The sequence below is a fragment of the Dermacentor silvarum genome, chromosome 9 (assembly GCF_013339745.2).
Source record: "Dermacentor silvarum isolate Dsil-2018 chromosome 9, BIME_Dsil_1.4, whole genome shotgun sequence".
NCBI lineage: Eukaryota > Metazoa > Arthropoda > Arachnida > Ixodida > Ixodidae > Dermacentor > Dermacentor silvarum.
The window spans coordinates 90070776-90098773 of NC_051162.1; the positions used below are offsets into that span (position 1 = coordinate 90070776).

Sequence of the window (27998 nt, forward strand, 5' to 3'; positions counted from 1 at the left end):
TTACCCTGGAAAGTTATTTAGCACCAGCATGACATCATAATGCCTGCCAGAGCTCCCCCCTTCTTGATGCTTTCCACCATGCCTGAACCATGTGCAATAACGCCAGCCTCACCACGCAAACCAGCAGCACTTACAGAGTGCCAAGCATTGCTCCGAGACTTCTGACGCAGACAGCGCAAACTACACAAGATACAGGAAAAGGAACAGAGAGGACCCCACTCGGGCGGTCTTTTCCTCTTTCAGTGTCTTGTGTCGTTGGCACTGTTCTTTGCCATGTAGTAAAGACATGCCACACAACATACCTAGCACAGCATATTAACAAAGAATGCATTCCTTACATCCATGCAGGTACAGGAATAGAAGTATTGTTACTTACGTGTCACAAGTCATCACACGCGACACAAGTGACGTGTCAAAAATCACACATCAGAGTAATATGGCACATCAAAATGGTCATCCCCTTACACGGAGAAGCAGAGAGTACTGCACCAACTAGTGGTACCGGAGAACACTCACCTGAAGTGCTGAGAACATTGTGCTGACATGCACTGCAAACACGAAGATTGCCACAAAGACGCAGTGTATCGCATCCGTCCTAAGCCTGGCCCTCTGCAAAAATAAAAAAAAAAACGCCATTTAGCAATGACTACCTTGAAATCATGCAAACTACAGTGCAGATGTAGTTACACTCCAACTAATTCAATTTTTCACTAAGCCTTACGTACTTTAAAATACCCCCCAAGGCCCTCTTCTGAGGGGCTGACATGGGGGCTGAGGTGTCACATCAGGATCAAGTAAAACATACCTACATGCATATTCATAGGCACCATGTTACACCCAGGCAAAAAAAAGAAAGTTACAAGTTAATTAGCAGCTAAATTCTGATTAAAGCAAAATAGATCACATAAGTTACACAATAAATAAAAATATTGTGTTCTGTGGAGCTATACAACCTGCTAAAGTATTCACCTGGAAAACTGGAGCTGCCCACAGGCTCACAAACTTTTTTTGGTGACAGTAACAGTGCCTGTACAGAGGCCAGATTAGTCCATTCAGACATCGTTCTTGGTACGTAAAACATGCCATGTCTTATTTTGCACACATGATTGCATCAATTAAATGTTACTGAAGGGGTTTGAAGGAAGTTCTACTAAAGTATTGATAAGATCATCCTACAGCAAAGGCTGGCTGAATCCAAATTTTCACTTGGGCTTAACATGTGATGAATGCACAGTACACATCACCAAAGCAATTAAGTCAATGCAGAGGGAGTGGAAATGACATCAAATTATATCCTTAGATAGCTGGCGAGTCTTTGATAACTAATTTTGGAGGCCATCAGCAATGCCTTTACAACACTGCTCATAAATAAACTACCTGATGTGCCAATGTGTTCCACCACATATCAGCAAAAGTCAGTCCTTAAAGCAAAACACACGATTTCAATGATCACCCCGTCGATTGATTTTAAAAACCAACAGTGAATGAACCACGAACACGCAGAACAATGCAGCAATGTGCAGCTTTCTGTAATGTTCTGCATCCACAAACACAGGAAAAAACAGAATAAAGAATGCAAGAGGCACCCAAAAGTTAGCTCCAGGACTGTTTACTAGAGGTGTGCAAATACCGAAAACAGTACCTTTCAAATTAAATATCGAATCGAATCAAGGAACAAAAGCTGAATGTAGAATTGAATACTGAACACTATCAGATAAAGAAGCGTGCTGGTCTGGGCTGGTTGGTACGTCATTAGGACAGGAACAAACAGCGCTCGGACGGGACGAATTGAATAGAACAGACAAGGCGCTGAACTAACAACCGCTGGTTTATTGCAGGGAATGCAATATATACAAAACACAGGCTCAGTACAACAGACCAATAAAAACATGGTATCTGCGCTGAGATAGGAATGAAATCATCACACCACCTGCTTCATCAGAGCAGGCTGTCACGTTTTTTACAAATGTTAATCTCACAGCTATGCAGAGAAAGAGAGGGTACACTGACACAAGAGTTTCCATGCTATTGGATACAAAATGCTTCGCAAACCTCACGTGTGCTTTGCTCTGTATATCTACCTAATATTGTGCATTTATCAAAGATAGGTTTGCAGCCACATTCTTTGCAGTACTGGGCTAAATGACTAGGTACAGACTTTCAGTGAGTACACACGCTTTCTCAGCCGGTCATTCAAACATCAGCCTGTTTGGCCAATGTAGCAGCACTTGCACTTGAGCGGACTCTTATACACAACTGCGCAGTCAACATAAGGTATTCTGTATTTTTCCCTAAAAAGAGCATGTACTTACTGAAAGGGTCTGTACCTAGTCAATTAGCCCAGCACGGCAAAGAATGTGGCTACAAACCTATCTTTGACAAATGCACAATATCATGTAGATATACAGAGCAAAGAACACGTGAGATTTGTGAAACGTTTTGTGTCCAATCGCATGGAAACTCTTGCATCAGTGTACCCTCTCTTTCGCTGCATAGCTGTGAGATTAACTATCTGTTAGAAACTTTAGGCGACCTTAATGTTCCCTTTAAGTGTCTTTAATGGCGCTAGCCCCTAGACCTTAGGTAAATAGTCTTAATACACATCCTTCTCCTACCACACCCAGAGGAGCTACTGATGTGTCCTAATGTGCCTGCGGAGTGTGCATTAGGACACGAACAATGAATGTCTCATACCCCCTTAACTCTTACCCTACCATGGAGAACATAGGTGTTTTTTGTAGGTTACGGCACGCTCTTTTTTTTTTCTGAAGGAACTACTGCACATAAAATATTGATATTTTATGTAAGCAGAATGAAAGCACTTTTCACGCATAAAAGTTTTATTAACGAGATGTATGTCATAAAAAAGACATAAAATGCCAAAATCAAGATTGTGGGATAAAATTGAACAAAGTTTGTAAAGACATGCTTGTATCTACTAAGAAAAAAAATTTATGATAATTATGAGATATACAATATGTATTGTCGTCTAATAGGCACTATCTCAGAAAAAATCAAAATTTTTCATTAACAGGTATTCCACTACAAAATTTAATTGCAAGCACTACACTTGGGTGTGCCGGGCTGCGGCCGCCGATGTTCCGGGCTGGTTTGCACCATCGTCGCTTTCAGACTCAAAGTCCAACGAAAAGTCAGCATTCTCCGACTCACTGCGGTTCGATGCATTGATGAGCCGCAGAAACAGTGGAATTATGACATTTGCGATCTCCCAAAGCGCACACGCTGCTTCCGGAGCCGGACATTTTTGCGTTCTCCTTTGACGATCACAAAACTTCAGAGCGCATTCGAAATATCATCGCCTGGCGGGAAAAAGGCACACTGCTTAGAAAACAAAAATATAGTTTCTCCTCCTTCACGTCCGATGACGCAGTGTGTCCGTGAGCGGCGCGGAAGGTCTCGAAAGCAGTGTTTCAAACCATCGATAGCAGGCTAACGATGCACAGCACGGAAAGAGTTATGCAATGGCTCATATCCCCGTAAACGCAGCCTCCTCATCACGACGACAGAAGAGAAGTGAAATTCTACACTGGAATGATGAGCGGCAACGGAGCCAGCTGTGCGCAGTTATACGCGCACACTCGCACAGCTATACGCGCGCACTCGCGTGGTTGCGCGCCAACGAGCCAGCGCCAATTGTAGAGAGCAGGTGATGCCCACGCCATTTCATTATCAGGTTTGGCGTGATTTGCTACCTGTCAGAGTCAAAATCTGATAGGTGGCCTATTTCTGGCTATTTCAAGCAATATTATCTTACTACCTTCTGCACTGCCTTGGCCCCTGAAAATAGTTCAAAGAATAAATAAATTTGTGACATTCCTGATGAACTGTATTTCATATAGTATTTTGCCTTTAAAAAATTTCTAATGTAGTTTGATGCTCACCAGCGATTAAAAAAAAGTTATTTGCATGCTACTTCTGACGTTGCTCATAATCTTTCTGATTTATCTGTTAATATTTCCATGCACAAGCAAGCATTGCTAATAAAAAAAAAGTGCATCGCGAGACACATAAAGATATCACCCAGCCAAACGAGACTGGCAGTACACACACACAAAACAGTAACACATCTATGACTGTTGTCAACAAGAAAAAAAAAAACTCACAAATGTTTTTTCTAGTTTTGCTGGCAGTGGATCCACATATTCGGGAGCACTGTCGGTGGCATTGGCAGTTGGTACACTTTCAGACCACAGGTGGCGCTTGATAAGGTTCCTGTTCATTAACAATACGACACACAGCACACAGAATCCACTTAGTGGACGCACGATGGTAAGAAAAAACTCGCAGGTCCTCGCACTTCACTTGAGCAGCTGTGAGGCCCTATCATTCGTTGATTACCTATCAACATGCACGTTACTTCTTCTGCCTCATGGTCATCTCCGAGTTACCGTATTCACCTGATTCTATAATGTGCACACATTTTTCTGTATTTACTGAAAAATAACATGCACGTTAAGTTCAAGTACTACAGTTGACTCTCGTTACAACGAACCCTGATAATCGCACAAAAATTGATCGTTATATCCAAAGTCCGTAATATCCGAAACACCTCCCTTCCGAAACTTTGGTCGCGATGCCTAACAACGTTATTGCAAAGAGTGAGTGACGAACGTCCAAAGTAAAAAACAAGCAAAAAAAGTCACAGTTTCACCCAAAAGGCGAAGCATTGATCGTGATAGCAAATTAGTAGACAGCTATACGAAGCAAGGACTAATACCCCTGTCAAGCGGGCAAGTTAAGTGCACTTACGGTGAGTACACTTCGGGACCTTGAGTGACACTTTAGGCTACGCGGTTCTAAACGGGAAAACAGAGCACACTCGCAGTAAAAAAAAAAAAAATGGCGACAGACTACGAGCACGTTTTGTGAAGATGTAGATTAAAAAGAAAAGTGCTTCTAAAAAGTTATTGTTTTACGTTGTATTATTAATAAAAACAAACTTATTCTATGTTTTTTCAACAAAAACGAAAATACTTTTTTATTATAAGAGTGTGGCAAGTCAATGCCTGCCAAAAAAATGCCTAGCCAATCCAGAACGACATAGCGTCGTGCGACGAGGTGGCATTTGATCCTGCTAGAACAGAATATGAGCGCGTTTTAGGCTATTATTTGTGCGCAAGAGCTGTTCAACCACTAAAATGAACTTCTGTGTCCTTTTTTTATGCATTACAATTTGTACCATTGAAACCGCTGGCGGCGAGGCTAGGCACTCGGCCAGCAAAGTGCGTTCCGTGAACGCACTTCGACCGGAGTACACTCTTCTGCGAGTGACACTCCACTTGCTACGTTTAGATTTGGCAAAGTGCACTTAAACCGAGTGACAGTTTCCGTAAATGCACTTAACTTGCCCGCTTGACAGGGGTATTAGTTTTATTGGCGATATAAAGTTGTAAACATTCGCTTACTAACTAAATTAACAAGCACGGCGTCAAGTGCACACAAGTAAACAATGAACACATCTCACTCGATGACTGCGGAAAGTCGCTGTCAGAACACTGGAATGAGGAAGCGCAGCAGCAGCAGCAAGCAAATTGACGTTCGTGCTGTTGCTCGCTTCAACGCCAACTAAATGTCGAAAGCCCAGTGCATATACGGAGCTACCGGCACTGGGTGCACATTGTCCACACCACAGATGGCTTTCAAGATGAGGCCCGTGCGGGTTCACACTTTGTCCACATCGCAGATCACTTTCAAGATACGGCGCTCGCGCGGCCATGCCATAACCATCAGCCGCCGGAGTAGTAACAATGAGTGTTGCCTGGTCCACTGTAGCTCGAACACAATAAATGTCTTTTTTTGTTTTTTGTTTTTCCCAAGTCAGAACCAATCGTCATTACTCCCTCGCTTGTACAAAAAACTGTTGAGTGGACAAGCAAGGGCAGTGCATTCATCATTTCTGGCCATGAATTGGCTGCGGGTCGCAATCGAGAATGCTTTAAAGTCGAATAAATATGGTATTAGGTCCTTACATTCTACAGCTGCTCTCTACGGGGCAATATCACTATGTATGGCCAATAGAAAGAACAGCACAACAGCCCTGACCACCCCGTGGGCTTGGTGATAAAGCATTGTCCGTGGACAGTGTACGCTGTCCACGGAAAATGTTTTGGACAGTGTACGCCGTGGACAGTGTATGCTACTGCGAACATTTCAGCCAAGCTTTGCAGTCGTGCTCAACGCGTGGAGTTCTCAAGCGGAGCGCGAAAGCCTTTCTCTCATACGCTCTCTTTTCAACAGAAGCCATGTTCCTCACTCTCTTCTGGACACTTTATTTCGTCATATAGTGGATTCCCATAAGCGGCTACTGTTGGCCAATAGCTGACGTCAATCAAGATGATAGCCTGGTCAGACCACGCGCACGCTTGCGGCTGCGCACTCACTCCTGGCCGCTCTTGGTTAGGCGCCTTGGCAGACTATTTGACAACGCTTCAAAAACACGCAAGTTGGATGTGGCTACCATCCATCGGTCAAGTTGGTGAAGGACAAAACCGGTCCGCATAGACAGACTGGAGAATGTGAGCACGACCACGCACTCAATCCTTGTCACACATAAAGCAAACGCTGTGCATACGCACTACAGCTGCATGTAGCTGCGGTTGTCGCAGCTACATGCAAGCGGCATGTCGTCTACGCCAGTTGCGCTTCATTGGCCGCAGGTACCAAGCACACAGGGGTGGCATTCTCAAGCTATTTAGAGATGTTACCATCACTTCCACAAGATTTTACGCGATTCTGCATCGTACTTGTTAAAGCGTGCAGCTGAGATTGTTCCTGGTTGCCGTATATGCCGAAGCATGTGGTGCTGAGTTGCACGATATCTCACGAACGTGATAGTATATCTGAAAGTTATTGAGTGGGAATATCGTTCCAGATCGTAGTCGAGCACAAAATGAAGCCACAGCAAACTTCACAAAAATATGCTCTGCTGCCATTTTGTAATGGCGATGTCGCTACGTCTGACGGTAGGCCGCTGCCAATGATGTGACACGGTTTTGGTTTCATTTTCGATTGCAACGCGCAGGCAATTTTCAGACCCATTTTCTCAGAGAAAAGGTGTGCGTTAGATTCACGCAAAAGTTCAAATGGCCTTCAAGATACTGAAATCTTGTTGACCAGCAAAAGTTGAAGGCAAAGATGAGTGAACCAAACAGCTTAAGAGAGTGAAGACCACATGCTAAAGGTGACACACAAAGTCATACGTCCAAAAATCCATGTTTGCAAAAACAGCACTTCATCATGCTGCTAATGCGGTGGCCGATGAAGACTCACCAGAGAATGGTGGGATCACTGGCACTCCTGCTCAGCAGGTAGCAGGAGGTGACAAGAAACCCACAAAACAGGGAAAACATTATGTGTTGTGATGGATTGTGCCCCTCCTAGAAAAAAAAAGAAAAAGAAAAACATGCACAAGAGATTTAGCACCATATTTACACAAATTGTCACAATCGACAAGGAGCCTACACTTCAGTTAGGGACATTCATTCCTTATTACCGTGCTCCACACCGTAGCTCCGTGGCTCTTTCCACAATTGCACAACACACACTGCACCAGTCCGAGTCCTGCCACCTCGTGTTCCAGCTAGCAGCTACCATGCCTTGCGAAACACTCGCGCCATCTCTTGGTGGTCGCCCTAACTACTTGAAAGTCCACTAGCACAGCCACCGCCTCTTCACAAAGCTTCGTAATACAAATTTTTTGGATCCACTTAAAATATTCGTATGGCCTGAAATTAGTGTATTCCATAACAAAGGATTGCGCCACAACCAATGCAAAGGCCACACATTGTTTACAGCGATTCCCTTAGGCTTAAGGAGTCATTGATAGCCTTTGTGGACCGTTCTTCCCGCAATGTTGTCAAGAAGGCCCCCTTCAGGTATGCATAAAACTGTGCGCTCATTTCTTCACCCACACTGACAGTACTTAGTGCAAGCCACAATGAATGCTTTTTATGTGTGCAGGTTTCCGCCACAATTGTCAAAGGTTAATATTTCAAGTTCCGGCTTCACAACTGCACGCCACAGCCACATTCCCCTAAATGTGACAGATCTCACGGAAGATCTCACCGCGTCCGCGGCGGGTTCCCAGACCCACTAAAAAGACGCCAGACTCAAATCTAATTGATTTGATAAGAAAGTTTACGTTTTTCTTCTTACTTAGGGCTACAGTGCCCAAAGTATCACATATGCTTACGCCGAGTTTGAGGTACCTCAAAATTCTGACTTAAACAAGGGGAACTAAACGCGTAGCCTACCGTAGCGTTTTTGATACGCTGGAGAGGGTTTTCTAGTTGTAGATCACTTATCAAACCAATTACTAAATATTTTTACAAATGTAGTCTCCGTGGCCAGAAATAAAGGTGAACATGTTGTTCTAGTTTTCTTTGATGTTGAACTGTGTTTGAGCATTGAATTCGCATTACCACAAAATTCGGTTCAACTGTGATTGCATCATTGAGATTTCACTGAGCAAAGTGAACATAAACATGGCACACAGGTATATTTGACAAGTTGAAAAGTAATAACGATAATCATTTCCGCTAGGTTGTCTAAGTTCACACTAAAGCACCTTAAAAATATACTTCAAAAAAGAAACAAAAAAGCATATTTGAATTTGTCACACCAAAATGCACAAAGCGTTCAACTTGCATCTCAAAAATGTTCTTCATTAAAAAAGTTCCACTGCTCTTAACTAGAGAGAGAGAGAATAAACATCTTTAATGTGTAAGTGCAGCTTTGGAGAGGCGTCCTCATTCCAGAATGCCTTGAGCTTGGACCAAATAAATAAAAAATTTATTATTTTGCTCTTAACTAGAGCAAGTTTCGATTCCACAGACAAGTGAAGAGTAGGCCTATATTTATACAACTAGAGTAAAATCCTGCACATTATATGAACCCAAATATAAAGCTCTAATTTGGGGCCGCATATCGGAAAATTTTGCATATAATAGAACTGAAGCAATTCCTCTTTCAACGTATCAGACCAGAGAAAAAAGACCCCTGAAAATTTCAACTCATGTATAATGCACTACAAGAGATTTGACAAGCCGAAATCTGGAAAAAAAACCTGCATAATGGCAGGTTACAGAATTACCTTTAGGGCGACGTAGGCCAGTCCGAACAGGCACACCACAAACGCCAGGCTCCGTGAAACACAGTAGATGGCCGACACCAATCCAGTGGTCGCTGGTCATGCAATAGGAAAAGACAGAAAGGTATGATGAGCCACAAACATTACACAGTCGAGCGTTATATCTGGGATCGTTATAAGTGGGTTCGGCTGCATAGGCTTACTGAACTGTTAACAAAGCTTGTATGTAAATACCTTTGTCATAGTAAAGTACAGTAGAACCTCATTCATACGTTTGGGGAAAAAACGCGAGAAAAAGACATGCTAATCGAAAAAACATACGATCGGAAGTCGCTAAAAAAATTTACAGCCTCAACTGTAGTTGACACCTGAGTAAGGCGAAGCATTGTGCAAATCGTTGCGCGTATCACTGCGCGAATCGTTGCGCGAATCATTGCAACACAAGATGCCGATGCGCTACCATTTTTACGGCTTCGGCAAGCTTACATTTGCGCTCCTTTAATTTGGCCTGAGTAAGCAGGTTCTTCGAGAAGAGCATTTTGGGAAGAAGCTGATTCAAACACACTTAATTTGAACTTCCAGTATAACCAAACTGTATTTCAATGTGCGAGAGTGTATTTCAATGTGCGAGAATTCCCTGTAATACGAACACTTAAGTGTTAGTGATGATTAGTTCAAACATACCGTGTCACCGACCGTGCTCTCAGCAGCACACCCAGCTCACACAGCCGAGCTTCCGACCCCATAGTGCGACCACACAATAGTATCATATTTCGGCGCATATTACCCGCAACAAGAATTTCGAAACTTGTCACTCAGGTCAGCTCAGTACACTATTATTTGGCAGGACAGAGGGGTAGCACTTACCTGATCCACCAAACAGGTTCATGTCAATTTGCTCCAGCAGGTATGTCACAAATGTGTTGACTTGGGGCAGCAATCCCAAGCTAAAGGTCACCGGGAATGCCAAGATGAACACTACAAAGTTGAATGCACAAAAAAAATAATAAGCAAGCTTCAACAATTCATTAATCTCTGAACTTATTGCGACAGCAGTTACTCCCCTGACTACCTCCAATGCCCCTAACATTGCGTAAAACTCCAGCAATTCAGTGCAGAGCCCACCCCACCACTGCTGTATGCAGTGATGATGGCATCACAGCGATGACAGCATGACAAGAACTTGCTGTCACAATGCTGACGTAATGAGCCGTGATATGTCAAACCCACAGCATACAGCGCACAGGCCACTTATCGCACTTACACTTTATATGGAACATCACGGCGACGGCCAAGGCAAAGATTCACTCGGAGCATCTATATAACTGCTGGTAACGCAATTATAATAAAGTTAGCTGAAGGTGGAGCAACATGTAGCCCACAAAGGTAGGTTGTTTGTTACAATAGAGGACACACCATAATAACGTGAATGAAGAAATTAGAATGAAGACAATCATGACTACCGTCGATGAACCCAATGCAACATCCTCTCACCCACCTATGAGGAAGCTTCGTGCCCAAGCCACAGCTGCGTCAGTGATGAGCCGCACCCCATACAGGGTGACCTGCGGGTACTCGATGTTGGAGTCGAGCAGGAACTGCACCAGCATCAACATCGAGCAGCACAGGCAGAAGTACACAGGTCGACTGTACAGGACCACCCGGTTGTAGCCCTGCAAGGAAAATGACAAGAGACGTAAGCGCAGTCAAACTAAGAGTAACGGGTCATTCACACTTCACACAGTGTTTGATGACTGCACGTGCTCAACCATGAAGCTTCGTACAACATGCCTCACAGTCAGATTGCGTTTTTGGCACGTAAAACCCCTGAATCTTCTTTTTTTTGAAGAGTTTCTTAGCGTTACCTAGAGGGAAGACTGCTGCCTAAGTCGCTGTTGTATGCATGGGAATGCCGGTATGCGGTAGCTTAAGAACAGCATCGTTCTCGGGTAGCATGGACAACTTGAAGGCACCTCCGAAACGATATATACTCGCGTAATTAACGCACTTTTTTCCCAAAAATCCAAAGCAAAGTTGGGGGGTGCGTTTATTATGCAGGGTAAATTTTACGGGAACTTTTTCAAAGCAGCAAAAATTGAAAAGTAAGACGGTAATGATTTGAAAAATGCATTACATAACTTATCATTGCAGTAAAAATGCACGTATACTATTTGCAAACCGTAACAGCGTTGTTATTGCACTTAACTCCGCATCGAAACCACCAGACCTGTCGTCCTGGTCGCTGGCCGCTTCAACGACATCATGGATCCACAACAGCTCGTTCTCGCAGCCTGCTTTCGGCTGTATGCCATTATCGCAAGCATCACATTGAAATGCTGCTTTTCTGCACCTCTTTTTTTGACAACCGACGCTGCGTGCGTCTCTTTCCTCAGCCATCCTGCTCATTGGCATGTCGAAGTTTATCGGTGTCCGATCAGCGTTTCTGTTTTGTAAGCAGATAAACTCTCTGTCCTGCAGCAGGCGTAACTCAACTTGGGGCCCATCACACACAGCAAAAGCAAGCAACAGACACACTAATTCGACACTATGCACAACTAGGCTGACTATGCCGACCAAGTGCCGGCCGCCCCTTCTTCACTTGGACTCTCCCGTGCGCCATGCCCCCGTGCCTGGCTACACATTGCGGGCATGCTCTTTGTTATTACGTCAGAGTAAAGTCCGTAAACTGCGTTAAGCAACTGTTGCAGAGAGCTAGTTACATTTTTTTTTCTTTCTCTAGAGTCTGCGAGGTGCCTTTGCGCTGGTACTGGTGACAAGGTTGTGGTGAGAATAGGCTCAGCATTATTACGGTCGCTATTTCCGTTAGGCTCCAAGCTACCTTAATAACACGCAGCCTGTTCTTACTGCATGCTAACCGCCAGTGTTCTCTCGTCATGGCTTTGCCGTCAGTTTCTCAGCCATCAAACCCACCGCCCCTGCCGGTGTGCCGCCACGGCATGTTTGGCACTAGCGTGGATGTGTAGCCCACAGAAGTTAGCTGCAGAATTTTGTTTATGTGATCTCGGCATTTCTCACGTGGCATCATTAATAAAGATTTCCAACACAGCGACAGGCACTGAGATTAAGTGTGCTTGCTTTAAACATATGTGCGAGAGTAAAGGATTCTAGTCTCTCTGGAAAACTACAGCACAGCCGTTCGATCGTAGGAGTACACAGTAGCAAAGTTTAGGGTGCATTCATTACACGAGGTAAAAAAGATCACCGCCCAAACACTCCGTATAGATGATTAACTTGGAAGCTGAAAGGTGCAGCCCCAGTGTTTAACACTGGGTTAATCCCGCTGACTCATTAAAATCTTTCTCTATTATTGGTTACATCTTTGTGTTTCTTAATGAGGTTACACACACATTCGGCTGCGACGGAGAGAACGACGTCACTGACGGTATGCCCACAGTCCGCCGTTGTCGCTTGCGTTCGATGTATCGAGTTTGCAGCATTCGCCCGCCACTGCCACTTGCGATTCTTTGAATTTATATTGCTCCAAAATTAAATCTGTCCGTCACGTAAGAATGAATGGCTCGTACCCCCTTAAGCAATAGCTCATACCCTTGTAAACGCGGCCTCCCCATCACGACGACAGAAGTGAAATTCTACGCTGGAATGATGAGCGGCAACAGAGCCAGCTGTGGAAGAAGACGACGACGCTTAAGCCATTGATGATGATGATAGTTTCTGTGCACACTGGACGGAGGGATTTTGGTTTCGCCTAGCCATATACAGCTTCGCTGTAACGAAAATCTGATTTTTCACGACCAATCTGGGGGTGCGTTCATTATGCTAGTGCGTTCATTATGCAAGTAAATACGGTAGTACCGTTTCGTCTGTCACAACGGTCACAAAGAGTGTTCCCACAAGGCAGGACAATGGCCGTTAGGCAAAATCACATAGACAGTGGCACCAGATTTCCCTCTAGGTAACATTGTAAGAAATTCTGTAACCACAACACCTCAAATTTCTGCGTTTAATTAACCCTGTGAGGGTTGAATTTTTTTGCCAAATTCGACCCCCCAGGGTCAATTTTTTGTATTGCTGATTTAAATTTTTCGAAAGAACCTATCTGGAAAAAAAATTGTCGTAATTTATTTTAGGGTGACCGTAAAGTGATGAAAAAATCGCTTGTGTTATAAAATACACAATGTTTATTCGTGAATAAGAAGATAAGTGCACTGAAAAATGGTTGCGTGCACGTCCGGAAACCGAAACAAGTGAGAAGCCTTCGTCTTATCGCCAACAAGGTGCAATAGAGCTTTTGTGGTCTCCAAAAAAGGAAACGCAAAAACGGCAGCATCGTTTGTATATATACGTGCCTGTCCGGGAACAGGTGTAATCGCGCCGTGGTGAGCAATAAACAATCGAGTAAGAAGTGGTCACCCTTTGAGAGATTTGAAACCAGATAGCCATAAGTTTAGCGTGTGCAACAAGCAGGAGCCGCCGCAGGAGAAAACCGAAACTTTCCGTCACTGCACGCACACGCGCCCGGAAGCACGAGCGATAGCCAACACGCCATTGCCGATAAAAAAAAGAAAATGGGGAGGCATCGGCGCAAGTAAAAAATTCCACTTATCCCGTCGAGTGGCAGGACATGCCAAGAAAAAGAAATAGAAGCGATGACGTACATGTACGTCATTGACCATTTTGAAGGTGTTCGCGGAGGACGTACATGTATGTCATTGACCCTGAAAGGGTTAAATACCTGCCAAGCTGTGAAAGTTATAATTTGTACGTCATATGGACATGACACCAAGTGAGAAAGGTGGGGGTGGGAATAGACATGCATTTGTCTTTAAAGCTTGCCCCTAGCGCACGCCTTTTGTGGGATACACACACGCTTTCCTAGTGATGATGATCCTTTCCACCCTTCGTCACGAGTTCAGATGCCGCTGTGCCATCATCATAGCCAGAATCAGCTATTCTGTGCGACGTACTATAACAAAAGAATGGAAAATGGAGCGGAAAAAAAAAAGAAACACCAGCCCTAGTTGATATTTGCCACAAGAAAAAAAACAAAAGGAACACACAAGATGGTTAGCTTAATTAACCGAAGCATGTAACAAGTTCCAAATCGCTCATTGTATTCCTCAACTTGTTCAGGACTCAAGTGATACCTCAGGGAACAGCAAGAGAGGAATACAAAAGCTTACTTAGCACTACTAAGCCGAAAATAGCCACAACTATCATTTTACACTGCCGTCAGATTACCCCTTCACTTGTCAAGTTTTAAGTTTATGGGCTCCGATATGCAGCTTTTTGTTGGATAAAACATAGGGGGCGGGTTACTCACGTGAGTCGGTGAGGCAGCATCTGGCTGAACACTCTGAAAGTACAAAAGAAGATTGCCGAGTGTGAATAACACCAGTAACAAAGACAGTTCAAACAGGAGAATTAGCACGCTAACCAAGTTTACCAAGGGCATGTGCAGCCGCCTTACAGTCACCAACCGAAAAATAGGACTCAACGGGGACTAACAAAATTTCCAGATAATCACAAGCCTAATATATCGGATTCGCCAGAAAAAAAAGTAAGCTTATTTCACAAGTGGCCGTAAGAGGTGTGCCGTATGTTTGCATTGTCACTTTCGTTAATTGAGGTTCACGGTGACTAGCACGAGATGCATTAGCGTCTACAAGTGATGGCATTCTTGGCATAGTTTTAAGCACGCTATCTTATCACAGTGGGGAAATGCTGCCACCTGTTGACATGTCCGGTGCTAGTCACATAAAATATCGCGAAAGTGAAACTATCTTCGAAAGGGATAGTCCGAGAATACGGCCCAAGTTTTCTAACGCACTCCTACGCATGTACTGGCTGTTTCACACTTAGGGGAAAACTTGGAGCGCCTTGCAAGGTGCTCCGAGTTTTCCCCTAAGTGTGAAACAGACTGTACACTTGTCTTTGGCTTCGACAGTCCATGGCCACAATTTCCTAGCAATGCATACCTTTTATGCACTCAGTTTCAAGCTTTTTATGCATCATCAGTGGTCAGAACGATGCTTTGCCCGCATTATTAACGGGATCAACCAGCCATGAACGGCGGATAAGAGCATCAATGCGCACTGGGGAAACCGGGCCAACGCATTGTGGTATATGATGAGGTCGAGAGCGTTTGTGACGCATGGTGATGAGACCCCCAGCGTTCCATCGGTGGCACTTCCGTGGAGTCCAGGTACCACAATTTAATCTCTGAACACTGTATCTTGGCTAAAGGTTCACTCCATCAATAGACTGATAACCTATATAACCTTAATACGTTCGATATTGGAGTATGCTTCTATCACATGAAATCCCCATCATAAAAAAGACGCCAAGGGTTTAGAGTGAGTACAGAAAAAAGCGGTTACGTTTACCTGTCGTCGTTATGATAGATATTTTTCGCCCTCTTCCAACCTTTCTGATCTGAATCTAATCACACTCCAGAAACGTCGCCACTTTGATTGTTTGAAGTTTTTGCACAATTATGTGAATTCACCACATTGTTCTTCTCAGGATTACATTTACAATTTTCAGCCCGCTCAAATACTTGACAATATCATCCTCTCAATATTGTTCCGTATAGTTCCTGTTCAGACTTGTTTTTGTACAGTTTTTTCCCTCACACGTTTGAGTGCTGGAATGCTATGCCCAGAAATGTAAGCGAATGCCCTTTAGATGAATTTCTTACTGCTATTTCACAGTTGTAATGTACATGTAAAATTCATAGTTTTTTTCCCTACTCCTGTTATAGCCAGATGTTTGGCTGCAGTATGTACAAATAAATAAATAAATAATAAATGACATAGTTTCTAGCATGAATGGAAGAACAAAAACTACGAGGAAGCATTTTGTGACAATCTTGAAGCCTAGCCTAGAAAATAAAATGGAGGAGTCGTTATGATTGTGACAATCATGAGTGTTGGGGGAATCACAATGGCTCGCCTCAACTGCAACAGTTACAACATATGACCTTGCATATAGTCAACCAAAGGAACAGCAGTTTCTAATGTTAACAGTGAAACACGACGATGCTAAATGAACCAAACAGGCATCACGTGCACTGCAAAAACAACTGGTCCATGAACACAAAGAGTGCGCAAAACAAGACAAAGAATAGACAGATGACAGACCGGAAGAGGGCTTGCTCCTATGAGATTTGTTTAAAAAGAACTTCATTGCATTTCACACAGCAGGGCCAACATGGCAGGAAACAAAATGGCAAACCAGCAAGCACACATCACAACCCTAGTCAAAGGACAATGCACAGAATCTACAGCAAGCACCTAAACCAAGTAAATTTCTGAGGTGACATTGAGCATGTGTTGACACAAATGCAGAGTCATGAGCAATATGAGCGGAAACACTAAATTTGTTTTAAAGAAACTATTACTTGTAATGTGTGATTTGGAATGTATACATGCAGCATGTAGCTCTCCCTCTAACGTTTACAGCATTGAGCACTTTTGTGCTTGGAATGTGTGTACAGCCACTACAGCGTGTTGAAAGCAATTTTTGTGTTCCCTTTCATATTAGTTGAGGGGGCACAGTCGATGTGATAACTAAAGGGGTGACAAGCGATCATCCAAGAGAACAATGGAACGATGGTTTATTATGAACTTTGCAATGTGACAGGCTTTTGCCACAAGCCTTGTGGCTTTTTAATGATTTGTAAGAGTTGTTAAAGGAGTCCTGGCATGACATGTCTTTATTTAACATATTTTTGTTTTAAGTGGAGGTTCAAGTCCTCTAAACCCTAGAAAACATGCTGGGAAACGTCAAAACAGTCTGAATAATTCACTGTCATTTTAAAACGATAGCGTTAAGGGCGCCGTGTCGCAGAAAATCCGGCTTCGGCGTGTGGCGTCGGCGTGCGATGTCGGCGTCCATGGCAGTGAAAATCATCCCGAACCACCCCAACCGCGCAGGCCCTCCACAAGGTGCAAGGTTTTGGTAAACAAAAATTTAATTTCTCACAGTAACATCTGTCAGAAAAACAGTAAAGTACAACTTAACCACAACCTACAGACATGGTAGCGTCGGACTGTAATGTGAATGTACGAGAAAACATAATTCTGTTACGAGGAAACTCAAACACAAACGCCTTTTCCAGCATTTCTACCACGCCTACAGCTGCACGCTCAGGTAGTTTACTTGCGAAAATGATATTCAGATGGCGCTCGCATCCTCGGCAGGTCAAATTGCGACTTTGCCTGCCTAAAGCGTTATGGACGCGCGCGCGCTTCGGGGCAATAGCAAACCATTAATAATATAATAAAAAAAGGTGCTAGGGCCTTCACATTTTATTATAACAAGACTTATATTACCCCTAGAAAAACGTCTTCTTAACAACGCATTTCTGTTTAAAGGTGAAGCCGACTTTAAGGGGATCGGTGTAAGCTTTGTCTTTGTAAGCTGGCTTACCCACGTTCTGGGTTGCAATGGGAAAGCCAGCTTACAACGGGGCCCAATAATGGGGCTCGAACGGTGTCCCATAACGCTATCGCGTTCAACTCTTAAAAGCGATACTTAAGCGTCCTCCAATCTTTTGTTTCCATGAACCAGACTCAGCTTCAGTAGCAAGGAAATGGATACTCTATCACGATGCCATGATAGATTGGCTCGCTACAATAGACACAGTTGACACAGACGTGCGCATTACTCAGTATTTCTTGTGTGCAACGCCACCATACCTGGCCTTTTTGCTACATGACCTCAGCGAATTTTGTTGTGTCGTGACAATGACGCCAGGTCTGACCTTTTGAGACCAATTATAGCATCAAATTAAAATATCTTCGATGTGTTTCTAAACCTGCATAAAGTGCCATCCTTTTACATACGAGAAGTGTGGAGTCCACTTTCTACAAATTTGCAAATACGCGTCAGTACTACTCCTTTAAGTCTTCCACATCCCCACAAAACAATTCAATGAGTAAGGCAACATTAGGTTGACCCCAGATGAAAATAAATAGTTTTGGAAGAATACCGTATTTACTCACATAATGGGCGCACTCGCGTAATGAACACACCCTCAACTTGCTGCCATGAAGTAGGAGAGACATGGTATGATTCGGTATCTGATATGGCATCCGGTGGGTACGATTGTATTGGACACTGTATCAGATGCCAAATCGGACACCGGATCATACCGTGTGTCTCCTACTTGTATTGCGATAGCAATTACATGGACGCTGCAGGCACATTTTTGCCGTCAGTGTAAACGATTGCGCCTCAATCTCCCACGCTCGACGGAGGAAAGCAGGGCGGAAACGCACCGTATTCCGTTGTGTGCAAGGTGCCGGGGGGAGGGGAGGGAGGGGGGGCGACGCAGCAATTGTGCAATGCACAGCCTTATCTTAAATGTGAGCTGCGACAACGGCTTATACCTTTGTGCGTGCTCCATTCTCACCACTCAGTTTGCGTTGAATCGATATACAGCACGAAGGTCACTTCGGTCACTGTTGCTGCCGCACTTCCGCACGCCGACGTTTTGACAGCAAGTGTCCACGGTCATCGAGTGTGATGTGTTAATGTTTGCCTGTGTGCACTGACACCATGCTTGTTAATTTACATAATGAGCTAATGTTTGCAAGTTTATACGGCCGATAAAACTATTATCATTTGTGTAGCTGTCTACACATTTGCTATCGCAATCAATGGTTCGCCTTTCGAGCAAAACTGAGACTTTTTTAGAGGTGGCTGCGGAAGAAAAATCGGCCAAAATTTTACCCCGCATAATGAACGTACTGAATCGATATACAGCACGAAGGTCACTTCGGTCACTGTTGCTGCCGCACTTCCGCACGCCGACGTTTTGACAGCAAGTGTCCACGGTCATCGAGTGTGATGTGTTAATGTTTGCCTCTGTGCACTGACACCATGCTTGTTAATTTACATAATGAGCTAATGTTTGCAAGTTTATACGGCCGATAAAACTATTATCATTTGTGTAGCTGTCTACACATTTGCTATCGCAATCAATGGTTCGCCTTTCGAGCAAACTGAGACTTTTTTAGAGGTGGCTGCGGAAGAAAAATCGGCCAAAATTTACCCCCGCATAATGAACGTACCCGCCAACTTTGAAAATTCTCGAGAAAGAAAATGCATTAAGTGCGGAAGAAAAATCGGCCAAAATTTTACCCCGCATAATGAACGTACCCGCCAACTTTGAAAAATTCTCGAGAAAGAAAATGCATTCATTATGAGAGTAAATAAGATATTTTGCTAGTATAAACTGATTTACTATATCTCTTTATTGTCGCTCTAAAAAATTTTTTTTCGACCCCAGAGGGCACTGACCTTGAGCAGGCAGTATTGGCAGCTGGCCATGACAAAGCAGAAGAGAAAGCCGTAAATGTCCTGAAAGAAGCCCCTGAGAGGCACAGGGACCCCAGGACAGCCACCAGGACCGCCAAGACAATGGACAGGACATTCTCCATCACCGTCAGGTTTCTGGACAGCAACCAACGAGCTTACAACGTTGTAATGCGACAGCATTTACATCCAGGTAAAAACTGGGCATTGTAACCAAGATTGTAGCATGGGCCAAACCCGGAGGTGGTCTAAAAAGCATGGATAGGCTAATCCTGATACCAGTAAGCTACGTGTGTCCTTGTAAAGGTTTTAATGCGGGCTTGATGATTTCGATATTTAGCTAAGTATATGCACCTTCACAAGGGTTTTAATGTAATAGCATTATACAGATAAAAACTTGGCCTAGGGCAATTTACAAAGGTATGTCCTCGTAGCCACAACTAGTAGAGTGAAAGTAACCCTGGGATTCACATGTGACCATGAGGTAGGAGAAGTCACGCAGATGTCGACAGGTCATTATTGAATCATAGAATCTCGTAATGCTATTGCATTATAGACACTTCAATGAATTTTGAATTTCGAAGCGAATTCGAATAATAAAAACCAAGTGTGAATCATATTGAACATTTTTCAAATACGAATAGTATTGGTATTACAAAAATGCGATTTCTGTTAACCAGAGGTATAAAAAAAAAATAAAAGCAAGTTTAGTGCACAGCAAATAGCATACAGGAAAATTATGCATTGTGGTGAACAAAATTCTCTAGTACAACAATTTTGCTTGACATCATAACGGCAGTTATATAATGTTGCCATGAAGGAAGGATAGCTGCTCGACATGCTTGGAGAGCAAAGTCCATCCTCCTGCATGTCACAATTCCTTCAGACATTCAAAAGAATTGATCACTGGACACACTAGTGTCTGGTATCGGCCGGTATCTCATTGCAAAGCCAAGCCAACATTTGGCACTATGCTTACACCACCCCTAATGTTGATCTTCTTTTTAGTCTAAAATTTCATCATGCATACATTTTTCAACTTGTGCTTGTTGCAGTGAAAATTGCTGCCACAAAAGAGTAAAAGTTGCTGCTAGCTGATGAGCTTATCAAGGTTTTTCCACAGTGCTGACACGGAAGAAGCCTCTTCAGAAGCTTTCGATGTTGAGGACATATCTGGGTTCCTCGCTTCTAAAGCCAGCTTTTTAATACAGTTCGCCACGGAAGCATCCTGGTAGTACTTAACTGCTTTAGAATGACGGTCTAAAAACATTGCCAAGCTTGCTATTTGGTCAGATTTGTAGTTTCGAAACCATGCTTGTAGGCACTTAGATTAGTAGCAGACACAGAGCTTTCCACCTGGCAACTGGTGTTGTCCAAATGTATGAAGAGGCACTGTGGGTACACGAGCTGACAGTGCCGGTCAGCCATAAGCACCAGCAGCGGCCCCGCGACAGTGCCCCCTTTTCACTTGTGACATGCTTCACTTCACCACAATATATTCTGTATGCTTCGACGCATAACAGGGCTGCACTGCCAAGAAGTTGAGTTAGAGAACCGACAATAACAAGTTTGGGGGGATAGAATATTTTGAATAGTAAAAGTGTCCTTTGAATCGAATGCTAATCCTTTCGAATTGAATATTTAAAGTTTCGAATATTAGCAGACCACTACAACATCTAATTTTGTTGAGTAGAACATTGCCGCTGAAGGAAGGATAGCAGCTCGACATGTTTGGGGAGTGCTCCTCAATTTAGATCGCCAACACCATAACAGATGAGTTGACGTATTCTCAATGTGACCTCCCTGTGCCAGTGCTGACGTCACACGAAAGGTACTATAACCCAATATGGGCTCAACTCCGGAAAAATTTAAAGGATTTTTTTTTTTTTGTCAATGAAGCGTGGCACATACCGACTTACCCAAGTCAACGTGAAATAGGTTAGACACAGAGAAACAAGCATACCACAAACTGGGTGAAGCTCTCATATAATGCGTCACATTTTTATAAAAAATGAAAGGAAAGGCCACACCCACCTGTCCAGGACAGTGATGAGGGCCAGGCGGTCGAAGCCCACCTTGATGGATTTGCAAGGCAGTAACCGGAAGCGGTAGTAATGCCGCGGCTTGCCGCCCCGCAGCGTCCCACTGCCCACAAACCGCATGTGACACGTTGAGTCCAGCTCAGTGTCCTGCAAGACGATAGAAAATAGCGTAGCTTGCACTGGAGGCGCAATGCTAAAGAGACAGCGGAGCTGATGGGCACCTAGCTAGTCCTGGCTTTTGGGCTAGGCTAAGCACTACCAAGTCATCCACAGCATTTTCTGGAATTTATCGCGAAGTGCGGCCTCGTCTTCGGGAGTACGAACTATCTTTGGGCGTCCCATGGCTTCTACTGATCGAGCACCGCAGCGCACACGCTTACATGCTGTTGCCCAAGGAGGTCTAAAAAAAACTGAAGTTTTTTTTAAACCGCCTTGTTGCCTCAATGTCAGCGCATGCGCAGATCCAATCATTATCACAGCGCATGCACAGATCTCAGCGCGGCAGCGGAAACCGGTTGCGCGCAATGGCTCCGAGCTGCTGCCTAGCTACTGCCGATGCCGCCCGCGTTTCCCCGGCGCGAACGCGGGAAACGTGTTCGCTGTAAGCGCATGCACAGTACACAGGCAGTAGGTTGTGCCAGGTGTTCTAGCAGCTGAGGCGTCGCTGGTTGCCATGGCTACGGCGCAGCTGGCTTTCTGTGAAACACCTACATTTTACGGCTAGCTTAAACAGCTTCGCTGTTAATATACTGATGCCATGACACATTGACCAAGGCAACAGTAAAGACGTTTTTAAAGAAGGAAGTTGGGCTAGTTGGTGTGTAGTATCCCGGGATTGTGACATATTAACCAGCGCTAAAACGACACAGAACAAGAACGGGGACTGCGCAGAACAGAATGCTAGTCTTCAACTGTTTTTTATTATTATTATTATTATTATTATTATTATTATTATTATTATTATTATTATTATTATTATTATACCCTCGAGGCCTCTGGGGTGTTACAGAGGGTCAGTACAAAACATCTGTCAATGTTTTGTCACCAATCTTTTACCTGTCAACATGTCCCACTTGCTACAGTCGAATATAGCATGTCATGCTCTTTTAACTGCAGTTGAAGGCTAGAATTGTGTCTAGTGTGCTGCTCATTCTTGTCCTGCTTTTCCATAGCACTACTTAAGTATGCCACAATCCTCAACACATTCATCAGCCTCAGTAAATTCTACAGCAGGTATCACAGTTGTTAGGTCATCCACCATGATAGCTCTGCAGCTATGGCTTTCTGCAGTTAAGCGCAAGGTCATTGGTTCGATTCCTAGAGCAGACAGCCATGTTGCAATGGAGGCAGAATGCAAAAATGCTTGTGTACAGCGTGTTGATTGCCTGTTAAAGAACACCAGGTGGTCTAAAAAAGTCTCGAGCCTTCCACTGCCATGGCATCTCTCATAACCCATTAAATACAGTAACCTAATTTAAATTTCAATCATAGAAACCAGACCTAATACCTGGCCGCTAGATATAGTTGTAAATGCATATTCCATATAAACGTCGAGTTACTGCAGCTGCATCAGAAGTTGCATAGGCATTACGGTAAGACAAAGGCCTGATAGCATGACAATGTCTTGCGTTGGACCATCTGCAGCTCAAACGAAAGGAAACGAAAATAACATTTGAAGCAATTGCTTCAATGCACTTTAGTAGCACCAAGACAACTATTACAGTCAACGCACAATTTTTCGGAGTCCCTAGAGGCCACAAAAATGTCTGAAAATTCGAGCAGTCCGAAAAAATTATTGCGTGCCTTTTACTGGCCCCGAGGGTTCAAATCGCCACAGGCACATCCGAAAAAGCTCTAAAGGCCTGTCAGTACACTCATTAGGCATATCGGTGCTCGTACTGTGATAGGAGAAGGCGGGTGCATGCGTGTATAATTAAGGGAAACATACCATGACCCTTGACAATTGCCCTCTTCCCACTCTTGGCATGCTTCACCGCAAGTCTTCACGTATGCTTCATAGCGTAATACTTCTTTATTGAGGCGAAGCTGACTTCCAGGAAGTGGCATTGCACAATGCGCCGTGCTTTCCGAGCTTCGAAGCCATTGGCGAGGATTACAAAGGCGTTAACAGCGGCGAATTGTTTCAATGAAAAACACAGCACTAAACAGAAAGAACATTGGTAGCAAACGTCGAAGTAGCTAGGCCTAGCGTCGCCGCGATGGTGGGTACGGCTGCCAGCGAATCTGCGTGCGAGAGCACTGGTTTGAGACGGCGAGATAATCAAAATTGCAGCAGTGGTGGCTTCGATTAATGCCGTTTCTGATCTGCGATCATGGCAAAAACTCCGGGAAATTGGATGGCGAAGGTTTCTTGCGTCCGAAATTTCAGACGTTCTTATACATTGACTCTATGGGGTACGTGGTGGTGCCGCGAACGCGTACAAATAATTGGGCATGTCCAAAAAGTCAAGTGACCGGAAAATCGGTTGTTGACTGTATATGCCCTCCAGCTCAAACCACCTCACTGTTATTCACTTACTTCAACAGGGCCACCTCACCTGTGAGGATGCCGTCTGAGACAAAGTCGCAGCTCCGACTCCGCCGCCACTCGCCGCCGCTGCCATAGCCATGCGGCTGAGGAGAGATTCCGCAAGAAGAACTGATCCGCTGCTGCCTCTGGAGCCGTCAAACCGGACACTGGCCCCTTCGCCGGCCCCACCCAAGTCGAACCGGTTCTCCAGCACTGTAGCCCCGCCCCGCCTCAGTCCAAGCGCTGCCGCCCCTACTCCAGAAGGGAGGGAGAGGTCCAGTGAAGACGGCACCACGGCTCCGACGTCCTCACCTCGCTGACCACCGCTGTGATGACCACGCCGACGGTGGTGATGTCGAGGTTGGTGAGAATACTGTTGCAGCGACGTCGAGGATGACGGTTGTTGCTGGAGGAGTTGCTGTTGCTGCTGCGAATGAGAATGGGGGGTGTGGTGGTGTGGACGGTGCTGAGGGTGATGAGGGGATGGCCGCAGCTTCGAGCCTGTCACCATGGCGATGGAAGAAGAGGCCTCTGTCGTGGTCACGCAGGGCGTCATGCCGGGTGCGGGACTGAACCCCATGGCAATCGGACAGCTGCTGTGAGGGGGCACAGAAGCGGAGGCAGCGGGACTGTCGAGCATCGTGGTGGAGCTCGAGCTTGAGCTGCTGTGAGACGACGTCTCCCTGCGAGAGTCGACACATGACCTTTGTTTGCTCGGCAAAGTCATGTCATAGTTGTGCACTAAACTTAAGTGCATGCTAGGCCTCATTGCACGCTAAGCCTAACTGCATGCTAAGCTTAGTTGTATGCTAGGCCTAGGTGGATGCCGTTCCTAGTTACATGCTAGGCATTGTTCTTTTGAAAAGTCATCCTCTTTATTTTTGACACAACCAGTTGCAGGCTCGGCCTATCTGCATGCTAGTCCTAGTTCCATGTCCAGCTCACAAGTTGGGCAAGATTTACCAGCCAGTAAATCATTAAAAATATTAAGCTCGATTATGTCTTTTTTATGTGTGTATCTGCACTCTGGTAACAAAATGCTGTTGCACCCAGCAAAAATTTATGTCCGATCTAGCCTGCAGAAGTAAATGCAAGCAAGAAAATGCTCACAGCAAAGCTTTATCATAAAACACTCATCCCAAACCATGTGCTTCATTTGGAATACAGTCAACGACCAATTTTCCGGACACCCGATTTTTCGGACCTGATAATTCAAACGCCTTCGCGGCCCCGCCACGTACCCCTAGAGTAAATGTCTAAAAACATCCGAAACAGAAAACACAAAATACCTTTGCCGCCCAATTTTACAGACCTTTTGCCATGACTGCAAGTCCAAAACGGCATTAATCGAAGCCACCATCGCCGCCATTTTGATTATCTCACTGCCTCGCACCGGCGCTCTCACAAGCAGATTCACTGGCAGCCATAGCCACCAACGCGGCAACACTAGTTCTAGCTACTTCGATGTTCGCTATCAAGCTTCTTGCTGTTCGGTGACGTGTTTTTCATTGAAACTATGCACCGCTGTTAGCAGTAGTGCTGACTATGTCTTTGTAATCTTCACTAACGACTTCAAAGCTCAGAAAGCACAGCATGTTGCATAATGCTAGTTCCCAAAAGTCAGCTTCGCCTCAATACAGCAGTGTTATGCAATGAAGCATAGGCAATGTATTGCGGTGAAGCATACCAAAAGTGGGAAGGTGCAACTGTCACGGCACACGGCATGTTTTCCTTGATTATAACTGTGGGCACCTGCCGTCTCCTATCACAGTATGAGCACCAATATGCCTAAAGTGTACAGGCAGGCGTTTAGAGCTATTTCGGACGTGCCAGTGGCGATTTGAGCCCTTAGGGGCAGTAAAAGGCATGCATTCATTTTTTTCGGACTGCCCAATTTTTCGGACGTTTTCGGCACCCCTAGGAAGTCCGAAAAATCGGACGTTGACTGTATGCACTTTCACTGGCCCAATTATCATTCATATTATCATTTTCGTCACAAAAAGGCCATGTTAGGGAAATACTCACCACTTGCTGTCGAACATCATCTGGAATATCTTGGTGTCCGGCGACATCTCAAGGCCCCTTGACACGCCTGTGCTGTTCTCATCAAAGGTGTATGTCTGCCAGTTGCCTGAAGTACAGTAGTACAAATTTCTTGTCAATATCATGCCCTCTACAATTCTTCCTTTTTCCTTTTTTGTCATTTTCACCACGTCCAAGTGAAACTGTGTCAGAGACCACTATATAAGATTAGGGGGCACTTTTCCACTAAGAGCTTTGGAAAAAATCTACCGATGTTCCTGTTTTTACAGTTGGTGGTGCGATAAAACTAGGAAATTTGTAGGCGTCAGCTGACGGGGTCAGCTGAATCAAGACCAGGGTAACTGGAGATCAGTGGAAAAAGGCCTTCGCCTTGCAGTGGACATAAACAGACAAATAAATGATGAATGCTTCACTTACCGTGTTCATCTTGGAAGCAATGTACTGCACCGGGCGAAGTGTCGTCATGCGATATGGCCAAGTGGGTGCCAGGTGTCGACAAGATGCTCGCCAGGAGATAGGCCGGCGGTCCCCGGTCGGTGCAGTTCCGCCGGCCCGATGAAGTCCAGCCAGCCATCGCTGTGGCTGACTCTTCATCCTTCTCCCTGCATAAACAAGGCGGTTGGACAGCACTTACAACACAGTAGAGTCCTTTTGAGATGAGCTCGGCTAAATTGAATGCTCCAATAAGCTGACCAGTTCCGAACATGCCTGTTTTCTGTTTTGTACTCCATGTATTCCACACACTACTTTGGTTTGTCTGAAGTTCAAAAAAGAACTGACAGATTTCCTAGGCTCCTTCAAGTTTGTCTTGAAGAAATTCCTCATTAGGTTTTGTCAGTGAAAAGAGACACGCACAGTGTGTAGATCACGTGGTGGTGACCACATCTGCAAAGTACTACAAAGACATACTTCGCAAGAAAAGCTACAAAAACAAAAGCCCTAATGCCCTCTTTCCTGGAAGGGCCACTCTCCCCAAAAAGCCTCAGGGAATATGCCACACAGCAAGAAAAGGAAGGAAAGGAAGAAAAGAGAGGAGGGCTGTGACGTAGCATCACGTGGGCCCTAGGCTCTGCTATGGGAGCAGACACAATAGTAATGCTGCTTCAAAGCACTGGCTGAAGGCAGCTTGCCCCCTCATATAATCACCTCGCAATGTTTCATTTTCTTATATCTCCCTTATTACAGAACCCTTTTTCAAAATTCTTGCAGGAGAACGTTCCCAGCATAGCGCTTTGTAATTTTCAGTTTACAGACCCAATTATCTGTACTGTAGGAGCACTGTCTGTGCCCCAAGAAAACTTCTGGTTGTGCGTTTTTGGCGCATAGGTTTGTTAAGGAATAAAGCATTGTATCCTATAGTTCATTACAGGTACACATTCTTTATGCGTTCAAGTATAACAAACGTGCCTCATGCGTCGAGCTTATATAATATTGTTACGGGGTGTGTAGAAGGCGTTTATCGCCCAATGCATCATTTCTGATACGCTCAGTTTAAGACCTCAACTTTTCTGTTTAGGTGTCAAAAACTTAACCCAAAGCCAATATAGTCGACTTCCATTGATTCAACCCTAACGTGACCAACGAAACTGATCAAATTATTAGGCAGGTCAAATTAAACACACTGCTGATTCATTTGGTAATCATTGCCTGATCTTAGCATGCCCCAGAATCAAACATGCACCAGCTTTCTATGTGTCCAATGCAGAAAATTAACATAGAAATGACATTAAAGCTCCTGAACAAAGCAGAAATCTAATGCGTGCCCGACTTTTTTAGCAAGAAAAACGGGCAAGGGTCTAATATGTATTGCACCATAGCGGCCGGTTTTCTAAAGTCAGCTTCGCCTCACGGTTTTGAATTCAGCTTCGGCGCAGTACATCCGTGTTATGCGGTAAAACACGAACGCTGCAAGGGCAGTTTTGGTTTTGTGTCGGATTGCACCGTGCAAGCAATTTTCGGCATACCATAATTG

General features: G+C 44.5%; 1 protein-coding gene across 1 annotated transcript in view; it reads right to left on the reverse strand.

Moving 5' to 3' along the window:
- The window catches only part of LOC119463330 (pecanex-like protein 1), a 232277-nt gene that overhangs the window by 65774 nt on the left and 138505 nt on the right, over window positions 1–27998 (reverse strand). The window contains 13 exon segments of the mRNA XM_049656513.1: window positions 517–609; window positions 4125–4233; window positions 7291–7397; window positions 9113–9204; window positions 9977–10087; window positions 10608–10782; window positions 14412–14444; window positions 19397–19473; window positions 19476–19549; window positions 21446–21600; window positions 24012–24666; window positions 26009–26114; window positions 26444–26628. Coding sequence (XP_049512470.1) covers window positions 517–609; window positions 4125–4233; window positions 7291–7397; window positions 9113–9204; window positions 9977–10087; window positions 10608–10782; window positions 14412–14444; window positions 19397–19473; window positions 19476–19549; window positions 21446–21600; window positions 24012–24666; window positions 26009–26114; window positions 26444–26628 — 1972 coding nt within the window.